The sequence below is a fragment of the Ictalurus punctatus genome, chromosome 24 (genome assembly GCF_001660625.3).
Source record: "Ictalurus punctatus breed USDA103 chromosome 24, Coco_2.0, whole genome shotgun sequence".
NCBI lineage: Eukaryota > Metazoa > Chordata > Actinopteri > Siluriformes > Ictaluridae > Ictalurus > Ictalurus punctatus.
In genome coordinates, this window is record NC_030439.2 from 9,668,955 (window position 1) to 9,684,561 (window position 15,607).

The 15,607-nt window shown below is 39.4% G+C and overlaps 2 protein-coding genes across 3 annotated transcripts; both read right to left on the reverse strand.

Moving 5' to 3' along the window:
• Positions 1-20: 20 nt before the first annotated feature.
• Positions 21-4,857, reverse strand: LOC108256952 (lysosomal-associated transmembrane protein 4A). The gene is made up of 7 exons (XM_017454264.3): positions 4,700-4,857; positions 3,547-3,655; positions 3,001-3,077; positions 2,304-2,432; positions 1,526-1,621; positions 884-964; positions 21-656 (listed from the first exon to the last, which is right to left on the reverse strand). Exons 1-7 carry the CDS (start codon positions 4,766-4,768, stop codon positions 582-584), a joined length of 636 nt encoding a protein of 211 aa, XP_017309753.1. The 5' UTR covers positions 4,769-4,857; the 3' UTR covers positions 21-581.
• Positions 4,858-5,584: 727 nt separating this feature from the next.
• On the reverse strand, positions 5,585-13,653 carry LOC108256949 (uncharacterized). 2 transcript variants are annotated; one of them, XR_001810371.3, is made up of 10 exons: positions 13,507-13,652; positions 11,866-12,714; positions 11,422-11,528; positions 11,215-11,321; positions 11,030-11,133; positions 7,943-8,144; positions 7,385-7,755; positions 6,993-7,297; positions 6,367-6,422; positions 5,585-5,709 (listed from the first exon to the last, which is right to left on the reverse strand). XR_001810371.3 is itself a non-coding variant. In XM_017454260.3 (10 exons), the coding sequence occupies exons 1-8, from the start codon at positions 13,538-13,540 to the stop codon at positions 6,996-6,998; spliced, it is 2,076 nt and encodes a 691-aa protein (XP_017309749.1). In that variant the 5' UTR covers positions 13,541-13,653; the 3' UTR covers positions 5,585-5,709; positions 6,367-6,393; positions 6,993-6,995. The 2 variants fall into 2 exon arrangements, 1 of the variants encoding a protein (XP_017309749.1); XM_017454260.3 differs by having other exon boundaries at positions 6,367-6,393; positions 13,507-13,653.
• Between the last annotated feature and the right edge of the window lie 1,954 nt (positions 13,654-15,607).

A 15,607-nucleotide genomic window follows, 5' to 3' on the forward strand; every position in this document is an offset into this window, starting at 1 on the left:
AGTAAAAAGTCCAGACAATATAAGATTTGAAACTGGTTATGAGTTTATTTTGCATAATTATACTTTCTCTGGCATCATCTCTACATGAAATCTGTTTATTTCCATAAAACATTTCCAAAAACAAACAAAAAATAGCTAATTTAGAATAAACTTATATAATTTGAAATAATATCATTCTATTCTGTGTACATAATTTTGCCTTATTTGTTTTAACCTCTAATTAATACATACATCACATTCTCTATGGTCTTTTATCTTGGCATCTCTGAGGTCCACAGTCAGGATTTTGTGTTGGTGGAAATCACCACAAGTTTAGGAAAAACCAGCTAAATAAAAGGAAGATTCAATATCAGATCCTCAAAATATAGTCACTGGTGAGAATGGCAGAATAAATGGGAATAACACTGGTTTAAAGCATATAACATAAAACCAGTGAAAGCAGGCATGTGCATATTAAGCTTTGTAGCTAGGAGTATGAACACTAGAAAGTTGCGTCTCTTTATTTGTATATAGACATGTGCCACTGTGTACGTTGCTGCTATACGAGTGCATGAGACAAGTCTGCGTGCTTGTTTTATGCCTTATGACTTCTGAGAATTAGGGAACATGGCCTCATGTTTCATCTTCAGAGCCTCATCATAGGAGGGCAGTTTCACCTGTGAATTAAAAACAATGCAAATTTGGTACATGTGTACAAAAGTACCAGAGAACGTAAACGGTGATTGATCCTCTTATTGCATAAGTGAACATATGCAATGTCAGCTGACTACCTGGACACAGGAATGTTAACTGCGTATGTTAATGCAAAAAACAGGTGCAAAAGTAGGTTTGTGTTGCAGAGAATGTGATTACAAAGTAAATCCTGCAACTAAAAATCACTCACCATCACAGAGTTCTCAGCCGCTGGGACACGCTCTCCCTTTAGTGCATAGTAACAGCGAATGGACACCTGGAGCATATACACCTACAGATCACAAAAAAACAACAGCAAGCTTTATTAATCCTCAACACTGACTGTATCCAAGTCCTGAATTGTATACACAGAGAGGTGGGTAAACAGACTGACCACACATGCAAACGATAAAAATTCTAAAATAAACTCATTTCAGTTCTCATTTCTCAAATTAAATTCCCTACAAATACACATACAGTAAGGATTCAATTTCAACTAAAGACAGAGAGCTCTTTTTGACTAACTATAAGTTCTAGCTCCACCTCCCTCCAGCTTTCCCGTCTCTCCAACATTGCTCTTCTGTTTTCACACAGCTGTAAAGCTGAAAAAGACCTTTACTGTGTCAGTCAGTCAGCTACCGACAGAAGAGAAGATGCATTTTCTGGCCATGCATTTTAAGGTAAGTAGCACAGCAACTTCGAACATGAAGATGTGAATGTGTGAATGCCAATGCGAGCAAATGACAGGAAGTGGTGGACTATCTGTGGTGCGTGTCAAACCTATTTTGAAATAGCTACAGATACTCAAATAGATACATGGTCAAAAACCACGCGCACAGCATAAAAAGCAAACCTTCAGCAGTATGTACATCACGAAGAGGACTCCAAATATCAAGGTGGCACGGTTCAGCTCCTCTCCATCCAACCTGGCCCCGCCTTTTAGGTTTGACTGCAAAGGCATAGGGAAAAGGCATAGAACTAATGTCATGTCATGCCTTGGTGTTAGCAATGGAAAAGAAAGCAAAGACATTATTTGTAGTAGTGTCATCGGTTTTGTGCATTTATTAGGATAACATGTTAACACGTTTATCAGGACTGAGCACTGCAAACAGGCACACAAACATAATGACTCTGTACTGTAGGAACGTTAAATTTAGTCACGGTGTCTAAGCTATAAACATAATTAAGCCCTATTTATATACCATTAATTCTCAGTGAAATGGGAAATGGAGAATGACTAAACAAAGAGAAAAGTTATTTAGAGTGTATATTCTTTTCTGCCCTCTAGTAAATGGCTCAAGACTGTTCTAACTCGCATGAATAACTTTAGGGATAGTTTTTATCCAATTGTTATAAAATTGTTAAACACATTGATGTGCATCATCAATAACGATATTGGACTCTTTCAAAGTTCATTACTGGCACTGTGACTTTATTGTCTGGTAATTGTTATTTGGTTATTTTGTATTTAGTAGTATTGTCTATTGTATTTTGGTCTTGTTTATAGTCTGTGGAGAATTAATTGCATTAAAGCAAGAATTTAATTGTACTTTGTATATGGTACTTATACACAGGACAATAAACGGTCTGATTTGATTAAATATTAGATTGGGTGAGTGTGAGTTTCTCACAGCCAGCCGTAGAGCGTCTCCATATGTGGGAGTGCCAGGAAGTCCAAACCGAGCATCAAACAGGGAGAGCAGACTCAGAGCCACATCAATAAACATGAACATCGCAAAGGGCATCACACACATCGACCCCTTTGACACAGAGAAATAGAGGTTACAGACAGATTCTTGTACACACACAATAATAATCTTCATATGAAAACTAAGTTTCTGTTCTTAATGTTCATGTTTTCAAGGCTCTTAAATGTTGCAAGGTGTGTGTGTGTGTGTGTGTGTCTGTTTTATAAAGAGTATTAAGAGAATATAGAAATAGAAATTTTCTGGAGACTCACAATTCTGGGTAAACTATGTTGTGTACTACCAAACTCATGAGCAGTGAACAGAGATTACAACACATTCCTTCCGGTGTGTGTGCACACATACACACTCAATTAGGAAATAATTCATAAACACACACATTCAGAGAATTTTAATTGAAATCTTATCACTGTTACATAACCTTAGTTATGTGTAGCTTGTTCTTCACATTTATCTTGTAAACAGGTTTGAATGTTTTCACTAACTTGAACAGCTAAGATCGAGTTAGTGGTAAACATAATGACTTAATATGTTCAGATAAGATGGAATGACAAGACTGTTTTTAACCAAATTTAAAATAACCATTTAGTTTTCATGTACAGCCAGACACGCACACGTTTACCTTACGGTGAGACAGCATAACCAGCACACTGGAGAATGACATCAGAAACAATGTAATGAAGTTGGTGCTCATCTCAACTACACACGAATAAAATAAAAAAAATAAAACACACACACACAGAGAACAAGGGCATAATGACATTAATGCTGTGAACTTGATATTAAGCAAACTGTAATGTATGTTTCAAACATGAAATGATGTGCCAATGGTAAACTAAAACTCATTCATAGAAAGATTCATCCATTTTTAGGGTTATTAAAACTGCAGAACCAATTTTGTCCAGTAACAGGCTCATAAAGAGAAAAATAGTTCATGGGACCATCTACTCATGTGTCAGAATGGGAGTTACACTAGCCTGCACATTTTAAAGGTCATTTCTTTTTGCCTGATTCAAGTAACCAGCTCCTGACTTATAAAAGTAGAGACAAACAGATTCTACTGTGCAGAACTGTTTAGGCAGAGCTTATAATAACTGATAATGTTATTCATTTTCTAGTATTTTGATAACAAAGAACCATTAGATAACATTTCTAGTGAAAGACTCACAGACGCAATTGCCATGGGTACGTTTCATTTCAGTATAGGAGACAGTGATGGGATCTTTCTCTCGGATTATTCCAGTGATCAAATCCACAGCCACCAGCAGATTAAACACCTACAAACACACACACAGAGCAAGAATGAATTCGAGTCTGAGGAAATAAGTTCATGAGTATGGTCTGTGTCTTTGGATGTGTATACTCTGGCAGCAGGTATGTTTTCATTTCTCTCCGTAAGCCAATACTAACAGAACCAGTGCCCCAAGAACAGCGATTCATTCAGAAAAGCCTGTATAAGTGTAAACTGCAGAACACATGCAGACAACACACAGATAGTGATGGAGAGAGCTCCCTTGGGCAGTGTTTTGTGAAGGCATTTTACGTGAGATTGAGCTGATTGAGGTTTCCTGCGAGACTGCTGACCCAAACATGTTCTTGTTCAGAGCTTCTTCCAGTACACAGTGGATGTTGCACCACAGACTGAGCACAATGTGGGAGTCACTAACTTACATTATAAATCAGATTTACACAGTAAAATGCTAATATTTTGCCAATATCAAGAAATGTAATGTAATACTAAATCAGATTATTGTACATAGAAATCCTTGTCCAAAAAATTCTGATAAGAGAGATTCTTCAAATAGATAATTTCCTGGAAACTCCCTCTTTTTTCTGGTGTTGAATCATTTTCTTAGGAGTAAAAATTAATACAGAGTAATCAGCTTCCATTCCTGGAAACTAAGCAGACCGAGTCAAACAGTGCTGCTAATGACTTTACATGGGTGTGTTACTCATTCAAAATGTCTCCCTGCTACATCTCCGTAGAGCGAATTCTGTGTATGAGCCCAAACATCAACTTCCCCTTTCATGCTACACAGAATGAAATGAACCAACACTGTCACTGCTGTTGATCAAACAGCACAGAAACAGGAAGAACTGAGATGTACTCAAGCGCAGATTCACTGTTCACACACCATTAAAAACAACTACTACATACCTAATTTTGACTGTAATGACATTTACTGACACACATCACAAATCTACACACACAAACACACATTTACATAGACATTTTAAGCTAAACTAAATGCCTCTTTATCCCAGTGCTGTAAAATGCTTTGTCCCCTATATGAATGTGTAAGTAGGCAGGTAAACATTACCAAGTAGAAGATGGCAGAGGCTCGGGTGGCCGTGTTGACATGGCAGCAGAGGGACCGTGTTCCAGACATCTTTCTCCGGTTTGCTTACACACACACACTCACAACATGAGACATACACTTACAGACACAGCCTTAAAAACCACACTGACACTTCCTGATGTTGACACGCATGCACAAAAACCCTGAGAGGTTTCACACACACACACAGTCATACTTCCACAGGCTCCATTTTGTGAAACACATAAGAGAATGTAAAACTTTAACAACTAAAGTTAAATCAGTTTTACAACTTCATGATGACTTCTATGCTACAGGACTTTGAGAATTAGGTCATTAATCTTTTCAATATTGTAGGATTATTCTATAATAGTGCTCTACTAGTGTTCTCTACATGATCTCAATAAAATAGTTGCAAATGGTTTTAAAAGGATTCAAGACTGTCTGAACTTAATATGAATAAAGTTCGCATAAACCCTAGTTTTCACATATAAAGACAATATATACTAGATTAGTCTGATCTACCCAAAGTAGTATTAAGAGCACTGTTGTGGTCTCAAAGGTTGTGAAACTTCAGTAATAGTTGTAATGTAAATATAAAATTTAATGTCTTCAATAAAAACATAAGTGCTCAAGCTAATACTTGCAAAAACCTTGAAACTGTACTGAGAAAACAATATTTAACCTGATCAACCTTGACATAATTAATACATTTTGGTGAAACAGAGCCCTCTAGTGAATACATGATGCTCATGCCACTTCCTTCATTTCAAATACTGACAGAACTCAAATATAAACACAGAAAAGGTCTAGTTTGACATGTTTACTTTCAGTTGGCCCATGAAAGGCCATTGACATACTCATCAAATGAAAAAACGCAAGCTGAACTAATAAGAGACGTAGGGCACTTTATTAAAGTCTGCAGTTAACAACAACAACAACAACAACAAAACACAAAAAGTACAGAAACAAACAGACTGCAGACTCTCAATTTCCTGTTAGTGCTGCTGGCCCTGAAACACACAACAGGAAGTCATTTCACACAGGAACACGCCCACACATAACCACACAATTGTGTGACTTCTCAGAACTCTCACATGCTCTATGTAGAGACACATGAAAGCAGTGTTTGTTTTAGTAATATAACAAACTTATATTAAAATAAATAAATAAATATATATATATATATATATATATATATATATATATATATATATATATATATATATATATATATATATATATATATATATATATATATATATATATATATATAAACCTTCTCAGTGAGCAAGTAGATCAGGGTCAAGCATTCAAATCTGCTACTTTTTTTTTTTTCTTTTTCTTTTTTTTTTTTTTAACATTTGTGTTGTTCCTGAGTTTCTGTGAAATACATCCCAAGCGTTTAATTCCAAAAATCATGTCTATATATTCTATATAAATTTTTGGAGTGCCCTTCCCTGCATATACAGCTCTGGTACAATAATAATTATTGTACCACTCCTGGTACAATAATAATTATTGTACCACTCCTGGTACAATAGGTCCAGGTCTTATTTTATTCTAACTTGCCTGAAATCTTTTCGAATAAACTTTGCTCTATTTTCCAAACAGTGTACGTGCATGGTGCCCCGAGATGGACTGGTGTCTCACCAAGGGTGTATTCTCACCTCACACGCAGTGTTCCCAGGAATCCACTGCAACGATGACCAGTACAAAATGGTTACTGAAGATGAATAAATGAATGAAAATAGATTATTAAATTCAACTATGGCAACCCAAACCAGGATAAAGCATTTACAGAAGATCAATGAATGAACATGGTACACAATAGCACACCATGTGAACATTGCATCGAAGACACTCCAATTTTACCATTAACATAGCCTTTCTATGTGAGCATCATGTCTAACCTCAAACTACCACTGGCATGAGTAAAAACCTCCTGCTCCTCCAGATTTTTTGTCCCAATGTGCAAATCTAGAGAAATGTACTGTGCACCCAAATATAAACAGTATAATGCAGAATTTTCTTTGGGGAACATTTAGGGATTTATTTGCAGCCTGGTACATTACAGTATAGTACTCTACAAAGTACAAAGTTGTGTATTACTTAGATGTAGACTTATTACAGCCAATGGTCTATTACCCTTTATTACATGGTATGCAAAAGCAGCAATCATGGCATTTTCTGTTTTATTCAATGCAGTGCTGGGGGGGGACAAACAATTTAGCACCATATAGATCCTTTAAAGTACTCAGCACTCTTTAGCTCACAGACACACATTTGCACACACCTGTCAAAAGTGAATGGGTGAGAAGTCACAATGGAAAATGGTCTCTGCCTCGCTAACTCTGACTGGCTGACTGTGTCCGGTTTCCTCCAGCTCTGTTTTGACACTGGCGAGCAAGGGGTCAGGGGTGGCAGGTTTAGCCAGGCTAGGGCATGATGCCCCCTGAGGTGTGATGTAAGACTGGGGCTGGAGCAGAGATGAATAGTGGCTCTCACGACCATGGGATGAGAACTGGGGCTTTAGGACTGCGTGAGGAACCTGAACTGAATGACCGTACATGTCACCAGTCCATGGGTATGTCTGCAGTGCTGTGCACACAAGCAAAAAACAGACAACTTTATCACAAAAGAACCTTTAGCAGAGCAAATGCATGTGTACACATGCGCTTTTCTTACCCTGTAGCCCAGGCTGAAGTAGAACCTGGCTACCGTTTTGGCAGTGGAAATAGGCATGTCCTCCATTGGTGCAGGGTAGCAGGCTGCTACTGGTTCCTGGGTTCAGGGGCATACAGGAAGTGGCAGTGCCTTCACTTGAGTTAGGGGTCAGATACGGAGATGGGGTGAGGTATGATATTCGTGAGTATTGTGGCAATAGTGCGTTCGGCTGCTGTGGATGTACGTTATTATTTTGTTGGGGAAGGAGAGTGTCAGGTTGTTGAGGCAATAATGTGCTGGACTGTTGGGGGTATGTCATGAGCTGGTATGACTGAGTGTTTCCAGCAACAGACTCATATTTAGTTGAAGAGTCCACAGAATCATAGTTAAACCTGTAATACAATAAATTCTTGTTTATTTTTGTAATCTACCATGAAAAAGCAAGAAACTTTACTTGCATCATGTTATTTATTAAAAATGATCCCAACATTCAATGTTTCTTGCAAATGAGGGAGCTGTGTGGTAGTTTGCCCTCTAGTGGTGTATGAGGGTTATGCAGCTGCTGATGCTGGCACTCACCCACTTTCAGTCGGCATGCTGAAGGACTGAGGCTCACAGTGCTCTGGTGTGTCCAGCAGTATAGACAGCGTGTGTGTAGGGGGGTTGAATGCAGCAAAGAAGGGTAGTGAGGCACGGCGCAGAGGTGGGGGACTCTGCATGAGGGGATGCTTATAGTCCCCTGCACACCCCTGAGACACAGTAGCTGCCATATCCACAAAGCCTGTAACATGGATACACAATTCAAATATGGATATAAATGTTTATGAATAGAAAATATTTTCAGCACACACTCATTGTAGACAAAGCAAAAGACAAAACAATTACACAAAATTACACACACACACACACACACAATCAGCCATAACATTGAAACCACAGACAGGCGAATTAAATAACATTGATTACCTCATTGCAATGGCACCTGTAATGGGGTGGCATACATCAAGCAGCAAGTGAACAGTCAGTTCTCGAAGTTGATGTGTTGGAAGCAGGAATAATGTACAAACGTAAGGATCTGGGTGACTCTGACAAGAGCTAAATCATGATGGAAGGCACCTGGGTCAGAGCATCTCCAAAATAGCAGGTCTTGTGGGGTGTTCCTGGTATGTAGTACCTACCAAAAGTGGTCCAAGGAAGGACAACCAGTGAACCAGTAACAGAGGCATGGGCACCCAAGGCTCATTGATGCGGGTGGGGAGTGAGGCTAGCCTATCTGATCTGATCACATTTTCTTTTACTTTATGTGGACGGCCAGGTGCGTGTGCGTCACTTACCTGGGTAAGAGATAATACCAGGATGCATTATGGGAAGAAGCAAGCCGGCAGAGACAGTGTGATGCTCTGGCCAACGATCTGCTGGGAAACCTTGGATCCAGGCATTTATGTGGATTTTACTTTGACACGTACCACCTACCTAAACATTGTTGCAGACCCCTTTACATCCCTTCATAGCAACGGTATTCCCTAATGGCAGTGGCCTCTTTCAGTAGGATAATGCACCCTGCTACACTGCAAAAATTGTACAGGAATGGTTTGAAGAACATGACAAAGTTCAAGGAACTGACCCCAATTCCCCAGATCTCAATCAATCAGAGCTCTAGAGTCCATGTCTTGACAGGTCAGAGCTGTTTTGGCAGCACAAGGGGGGCCTACACAATATTAGGCAGGTGGTTTTAATATTATGGCGCATCGGTTTACATATACATACACACCCAACATTCACTTTAATAGACATTCACCTGTAAACCTGCTCATTTATGCAGTAATCTAACTAGCCAATCATTTGGCAGCAGCACAATATCACGTAGATACAGGTCAAGAGCTTCCATTAATGTTCACATCACATCTCAGAATGGGGAAAAGGTGTGACTTTATCCATGGCATGATTGTTGAAGCCAGATAGGCTGGTTTGAGTATTTCAAAAATGGCTGATCTCCTGGGAATATCACACCCAACAGTCTCTACAGTCCACACAGAATGGTGAGAAAAACAAAACAAGTAAGCGACAGTTCTGTGGGTGGAAACCCTTGTTGATAAAGAGATCTGAGGAAAATGGCCAGATTGGCTCGAGATGACAGGAAATATACATACATTCACTGGGCACTTTATTAGGAATGTTATACTAATACGGAGTAGGGCCTCCCTTTGCTCTTAAAACAGATGTTGGAAACATTCCTTTCCATGTTGACATGACTGCATCATGCAATTCCTGCAAATTTTTCAGGTGCACAGAAAGGCCACTGAAGTAGACTGAACTCATTGTCATGTCCATGAAATGAGTTTGAGAGGACATTTGCTTATTGACACGGTGCATTATCATGCTGGAAGTAGCTATTAGAAGATGGTAAATTGTGGCACATCATCGGCAACAATACTCAAATAGGCTGTGGCATTCAAGCGATGATTGATTGGCATTAACGTACCAACATTCCCCACACCATTACACCACCTCCACCAGCTTGGACTGTTGACAGAAAGCAGGTTGGGTGCATGGATTCATGCTGCTGTTGTCAAATTCTACCATCTGAGTTCCTCAGCAGAAAACAAGATTCATCACACCAGGCTACGTTTTTCCAGTTGTTGGCTGACAGAGGTGGGACCCGACATGGTCTTCTGCCCATCCGCCTCAAGGTTCGGCATGTTGTGCATTCCGAGATACTTTTCTGCTCTCCACAGTTGTACAGAGTGGTTATCCGAGTTATTGTAGCCGTTGTCAGCTTGAACCAGTGTGACCATAAGGCATTCCCATCCACAGAACCGCCACTCACTGGATGTTTTTTCTATATTGCACCACTGAGTAAACTCTAGAGACAAAAAACCCAGGAGATCAGCAGTTATAGACATACTCAAACCAGTCCATCTGGCACCAACAATCATGCCACGGTCAAAAATCACAGATCAAATTCTGATGGTTGATGAACATTACCCGAAGCTGCTAGCCCATATATGCATGATTTTATGCATTACACTTCTGCCACGCAATTGGCTGATTAAAGAAGTACAGGTGTTCCTAATAAAGTGCTCAGTGAATGTATATATAAAACTCTAAAGGGAATTCCACTGGGAAATTCCAGATTATAGTTGCATTTGCTCACATGTTCAAATTGTTTCCTGTGACAAGCAGACAGCATGTGTACAGCAGGTAGTGCAGGCCAGGTGAAACGAACATGGAACTTTTACACAAGTAAAATGTCAAGTCCCAGTTTATAACAAACAGAACAGACAACAGTGATATTAACTAAGGAGGTTGGTTTCACTACAGTTGAGCAACATCCTTTCAAAATTTGTAAACCTTTTTATGTATACTTTACATATATTTTATAAATATTTTATGTTTGGCATGACATGCTTTTCATCCATCTTGTTTTTGTCACAAATTTGAGGGAAAAAGTCCAATTTGATTTGATTTGCAAAAACCTGCCTTGGAATCAAATTTGAGACATTAAAATGTAGCTTGAATTTAACTGGAAAATGCATTTCTTTTTTATATTTAAACATTCAGAAAGTCTTTCCCAATCAAATCAGATGTCAATCAATAAATCAATCAATCAATCAGAGCTATCTGAATATATCTATGCAGTATACATGGTGTACATGTGGGAGAGACCTGGTGGGCTTGAGCAGCTGGGGAGCAGTGTACTGTAAGGAGGGAGTGTGTTTCCAGTTTGGGGGGGTTGGGATGCAATTGCAGAACCTGTGAAAATAGGAGGCCTACAAAACAGGTAAATACAAAACACAGTCAACACTGAAAAATGTATACTGTGAGAGGTGATGGTGTTTCAAAAGAAAAACCTGTGGACTGGGACTTGGGCAGGTGCCTGGGTCCGGGTCACTGGAGGCTTTCTTGTTGTCATTTTAGAGGTTTTACGCCATTTGGCACGACGATTCTGAAACCATACCTGAGAAAGAACATGTGCACAGTGCCATTATTTGATCAATTTGCACATGTCTTTCATCAAAAGAAGAACGAGAGGTCTGGAAACGAGACACAGGACTAACCATGACTCTCTGGGGTGTGACACCAACTGATGTTGCAATCTCTTTCCGCTTGTCTGCATCCGGATAATGATCATCTTGAAACATCCTCTCTAGCTCCTCCAACTGATCTATAAACACATAAGCTGTTCATGAATTTTCAGTAACCACGTTTTTAGTTTCGCCATGTTGTGGTGGATGCAGAGCTGGGAACACTGGGTGCAACTCTGTTGAACAATCCTGTTTGCAAGGCATCATACACTTACATTCAGTCACACTTTGAGCAATTTATATTGCCATTCCAACCATCAGGATGCTTTTGGGAGGAAACCTGGAGATAACCCATGTGGACCCAGGTAGAACGTTGAAACATGGGGTAGCTTTGCCTCATACAAGTCCACAAGCCATGTGCCACCCCACAAGGTTCTCGTATTGTGTGAAAATTAGTGAAATTACACACTCACTCACCAGTGCTGTAGGAGGTTCGCGTTTTCTTTTTGGGGGCTGGTACCAGTAGAGATGTGTTGCTGACACACGGTAAGGGCTGGGCGCTGGTCTCTGGATGTATTGAGTTTAATGATGCAGACCTGCTGGTGAAGCGGGTGTACCGGCGTGTGGTGTACACCTGCTGCAGCGTCACCTCCAGCTGCCCAGAATGGGTGAGTGTTTTGGGCTCCACAGAGGGGCTGCTCTCATATGCACGCTTGGTCAAACAGGAAACCTGGGGCATTGGCATGGGCACTGAGCTCTGGGTCTGAACCACTGGCTGCGTTTGTAGCTGAAACACAGAGTGATTGCTAGATGGGAGTGTGAGAGGTAGAGGATTCTGGGAAGGAGGAGGAGAAGATATCAAGGAGGTCTGTGAAAAGGATAAAGACTTGGCAGGACACAGCAGAAGCTCCTCGTTCACACTGCTCTCAACAGACTCCTCACACACCATCAACAGATTTACTGGGTCACTGGTGTCCAGCTGTTGGACACTCTTCTGCTCCTGTGGTGGAGGGCCCAGATCACCACTCACATCATTCCCTTTTCCATTGTCACACTTGCTTTTATTCTTCTCTGTCATTTCGACTTTACTTTCACCCATTTCAAACTCCACACCTTCTTCATGATTATATTCATCATCCGTATCAACAAATACTTTTGCCACCCTTTCTGCCATTTCGGTTCCCTCTTCTTTTTTCTCTTCATCTATAGAACCAATTTTATGGTCTCTTTTTTGCTCTGCTTCATCTATATTTCTTTGTTGTTCATTGACTCCGAGGGCCAGACAATGTTTCTCACATTCCTCCTCACATAAAGGACACGGGCTGCCTGTAAACAAAGGACATGGTTCATTGTTGAGCTAGACTGATGGCCCAATAATAACCCTTGATCAAAAGTTTGCAGTTATGGGAAGACAACAATTAGCACTGCACCCTGATATCACATCACATCACATCTCTGAGTGTACAGTCATGTGCAATTCAGGCAGATGCAATGAGCCCTGCATCTCTAATGAGCTAGATTATTATTATTATTATTATTATTATTATTATTATTATTATTATTATTTAGACCAAATTTCTTGAGAAACTAGAAAGTCAGTGCAGTACTGGCACTATGTGGCTGTACGTTTTGTACAAATGAATGAAGCAGGTATTCTGTTATTTTTTCATAGGCCTACCCTTCATATGGTGTAAACCCAAGAACAGAAATCTGCACACGCCATTAGACCTAGTTAAATTTTACTATAGCTTTAACTTTAGTCTAACATTAAACGCCATGGGATGAAAATAATCTGAAATATGACTGGGGTTTTGTGTTATCTGTTGTTCTAACTAATCATAAAAGTAGAAACTAGGCCGAAATGGTCGTAAACTAAAAAACGCAAAACACCAGTTTCACAGGCTGAAAAACAAACCATGTTTTATAGATAAAATACTGTCTAAACATTCATTTAGGCTGAACCTAGAAGTGGTAAAACCTTGTTTGGAAAACCTCTTTTTTCAAAAACCGAATGGCTAACGACTACTGAACTTCCTCCCAGCTAACAATTACTCATTACCCTCCAATTATGCAATTATTAAACCGTTTGTGTAGCCTAATTTAGGTTAATTTACGCACCGTAATCACTAGCAAACAGAGAGTCCTCAGCCATCTTGTTGCGCAAAAGACCTCTAACTCAAACTACGTGTTTGAATTAGCTTAGAGCCAAAAGTGCCAGTTAAACGACAAAGCTCAATCTAAATCAGGTAATTAGTGCGGGTTCATTTCAATTAAACGGAAACAGCTGAGAACGTTTCGTCACGTGACCAGTTAATGACGCGCACCATTGTCCACAAGCGTCATCTCGCGCGTCTCTGAGGCGTGTGTGTGTGTGTGTGTGTGTGTGTGTGTGTGAGAGCGTGAGTGAGTGAGTGAGAGAGAGAGAGAGAGTGTGAGTGAGTGAGAGAGAGAGAGAGAGAGAGAGAGAGAGAGAGAGAGAGTGTGTGTGTGTGTGTGAGAGAGAGAGAGTGTGTGTGTGTGTGTGTGTGTGTGTGTGTGTGAGAGAGAGAGAGAGAGAGAGAGTGAGAGTGAGAGTGTGTGTGTGTGTGTGTGTGTGTGAGAGAGAGAGAGAGAGAGAGAGAGAGAGAGGTGATAGAAAAGAACAGAAGGATGAGTTTATGAAATTATTTTTTAAAGCTTAATGAAGCGTTGTACACTCAGCATGACTGCTTAGTTAGCTATAGAAATGCCAACATGTAGCTTTCTTGCTAGCACAATACACCTTAACACCAACACTCAAGTTTTTTTTGACTGAATCTTTCCCTAATTCATTCCCTAATTAAAACCTATGTCTGTCTCTAGGTTGCAGTCAGACACAAATCCTCTTTGGACACTCATCCAAGAGCATCCTTATCTCAGAACATCTTAGTTATGACAGATTGCCTGCAACTTCTGCATACTTTGATCCAATTTATTTAATCTTATCTTTTATGAAAACAGAATAAAATTCCAGAGTTTACCAGAGAAAAGAGGTTGTAAAATGGTCTATTTGTAGCCCAGCTGTTTTAGTGTACAAGTTACCAGTGGATAAGAACCACCACTGACCAGATGTTATTTTAGTAATGCACTACTCTCAGAACATCAGTGACACTCAAACAGTGATTCATTCCGGTGAAACACACACCACGTCAAAATCCCTATGCTGAGAGTAATCCTTGACCCAAATAATATCTGGTCAGTAGTGGTCCTATGGTAGTCCCTTTCCATTGATGGATGGGGTAGACTAAGTAATTGTGTACCAATAATGTACACCTATATGGTACTTGTACCTAATAAAATGGCTCGTAATTGTAGGTACTAGATATTCCTAAAGAAACCGACACTGTGTGTATTAGAATAGATTAGATTTATGAATACAGTTTTAACTGTCAGGACAATTTTCCTATTTTTAGTTTATCTGAACTTTTTAAATATATTTTTTTTTTTATATTTAGAAGTTCAGCTATTTCATTTCCATGTCAAATGTTGGTCCTGTAGGGGCACAGTGTCTATGTATGCTGTGTTCATTCAACAAGGATTTATTTATTTATTTATTTTTTCATTTTTCCTTGCACACACTAGAATAGGAAATCAATTAATTTGTTTTTCATCATTTTTTTAATAGAACATTGTCTCATTTTTAATCGTCAAATATTCATGAATCCAAATATGAAAAAATTGACACTGCAGTGCATTTCAGCATGAAGAGTTGACCTGGAACTAGACTACAAATAGACCATTTTACAAGCTCTTTTCTCTGATGAACTCTGGAATCTTATTCTGTTTTCTTAAAAGATCAGATAAAAGAAATTGGATCAACATATGCAGAAGTTGCAGAAGTTGCTGGCAATCTGTCATAACTAAGATGTTCTGAGACAAGGATGCTCTTGGATGAGCGTCCGAGCTAGCAAGAAAGCTACATGTTGGGATTTCTATAGCTAACTAAGTGTTAATTTACGGTCATTACAATAATCAATAGTAATTTACTAAATTTTTAAACATTGCCCCTACAGGAAGCTTATCATTTCATAATAATTACTTACGCCTTCTTGGATTTTTCTTTGTAGGTCTGTTTGTTGTCTCAGCAGAAAGGTCCAACATTTGGCTGTAAACCTATAACAGGATACATGGCTGCTAATGGTATAATATGTTTAGCCTCTATGTTTAAGTCTGAGTCACATTTTTTCTTTTGAGGTGGCTT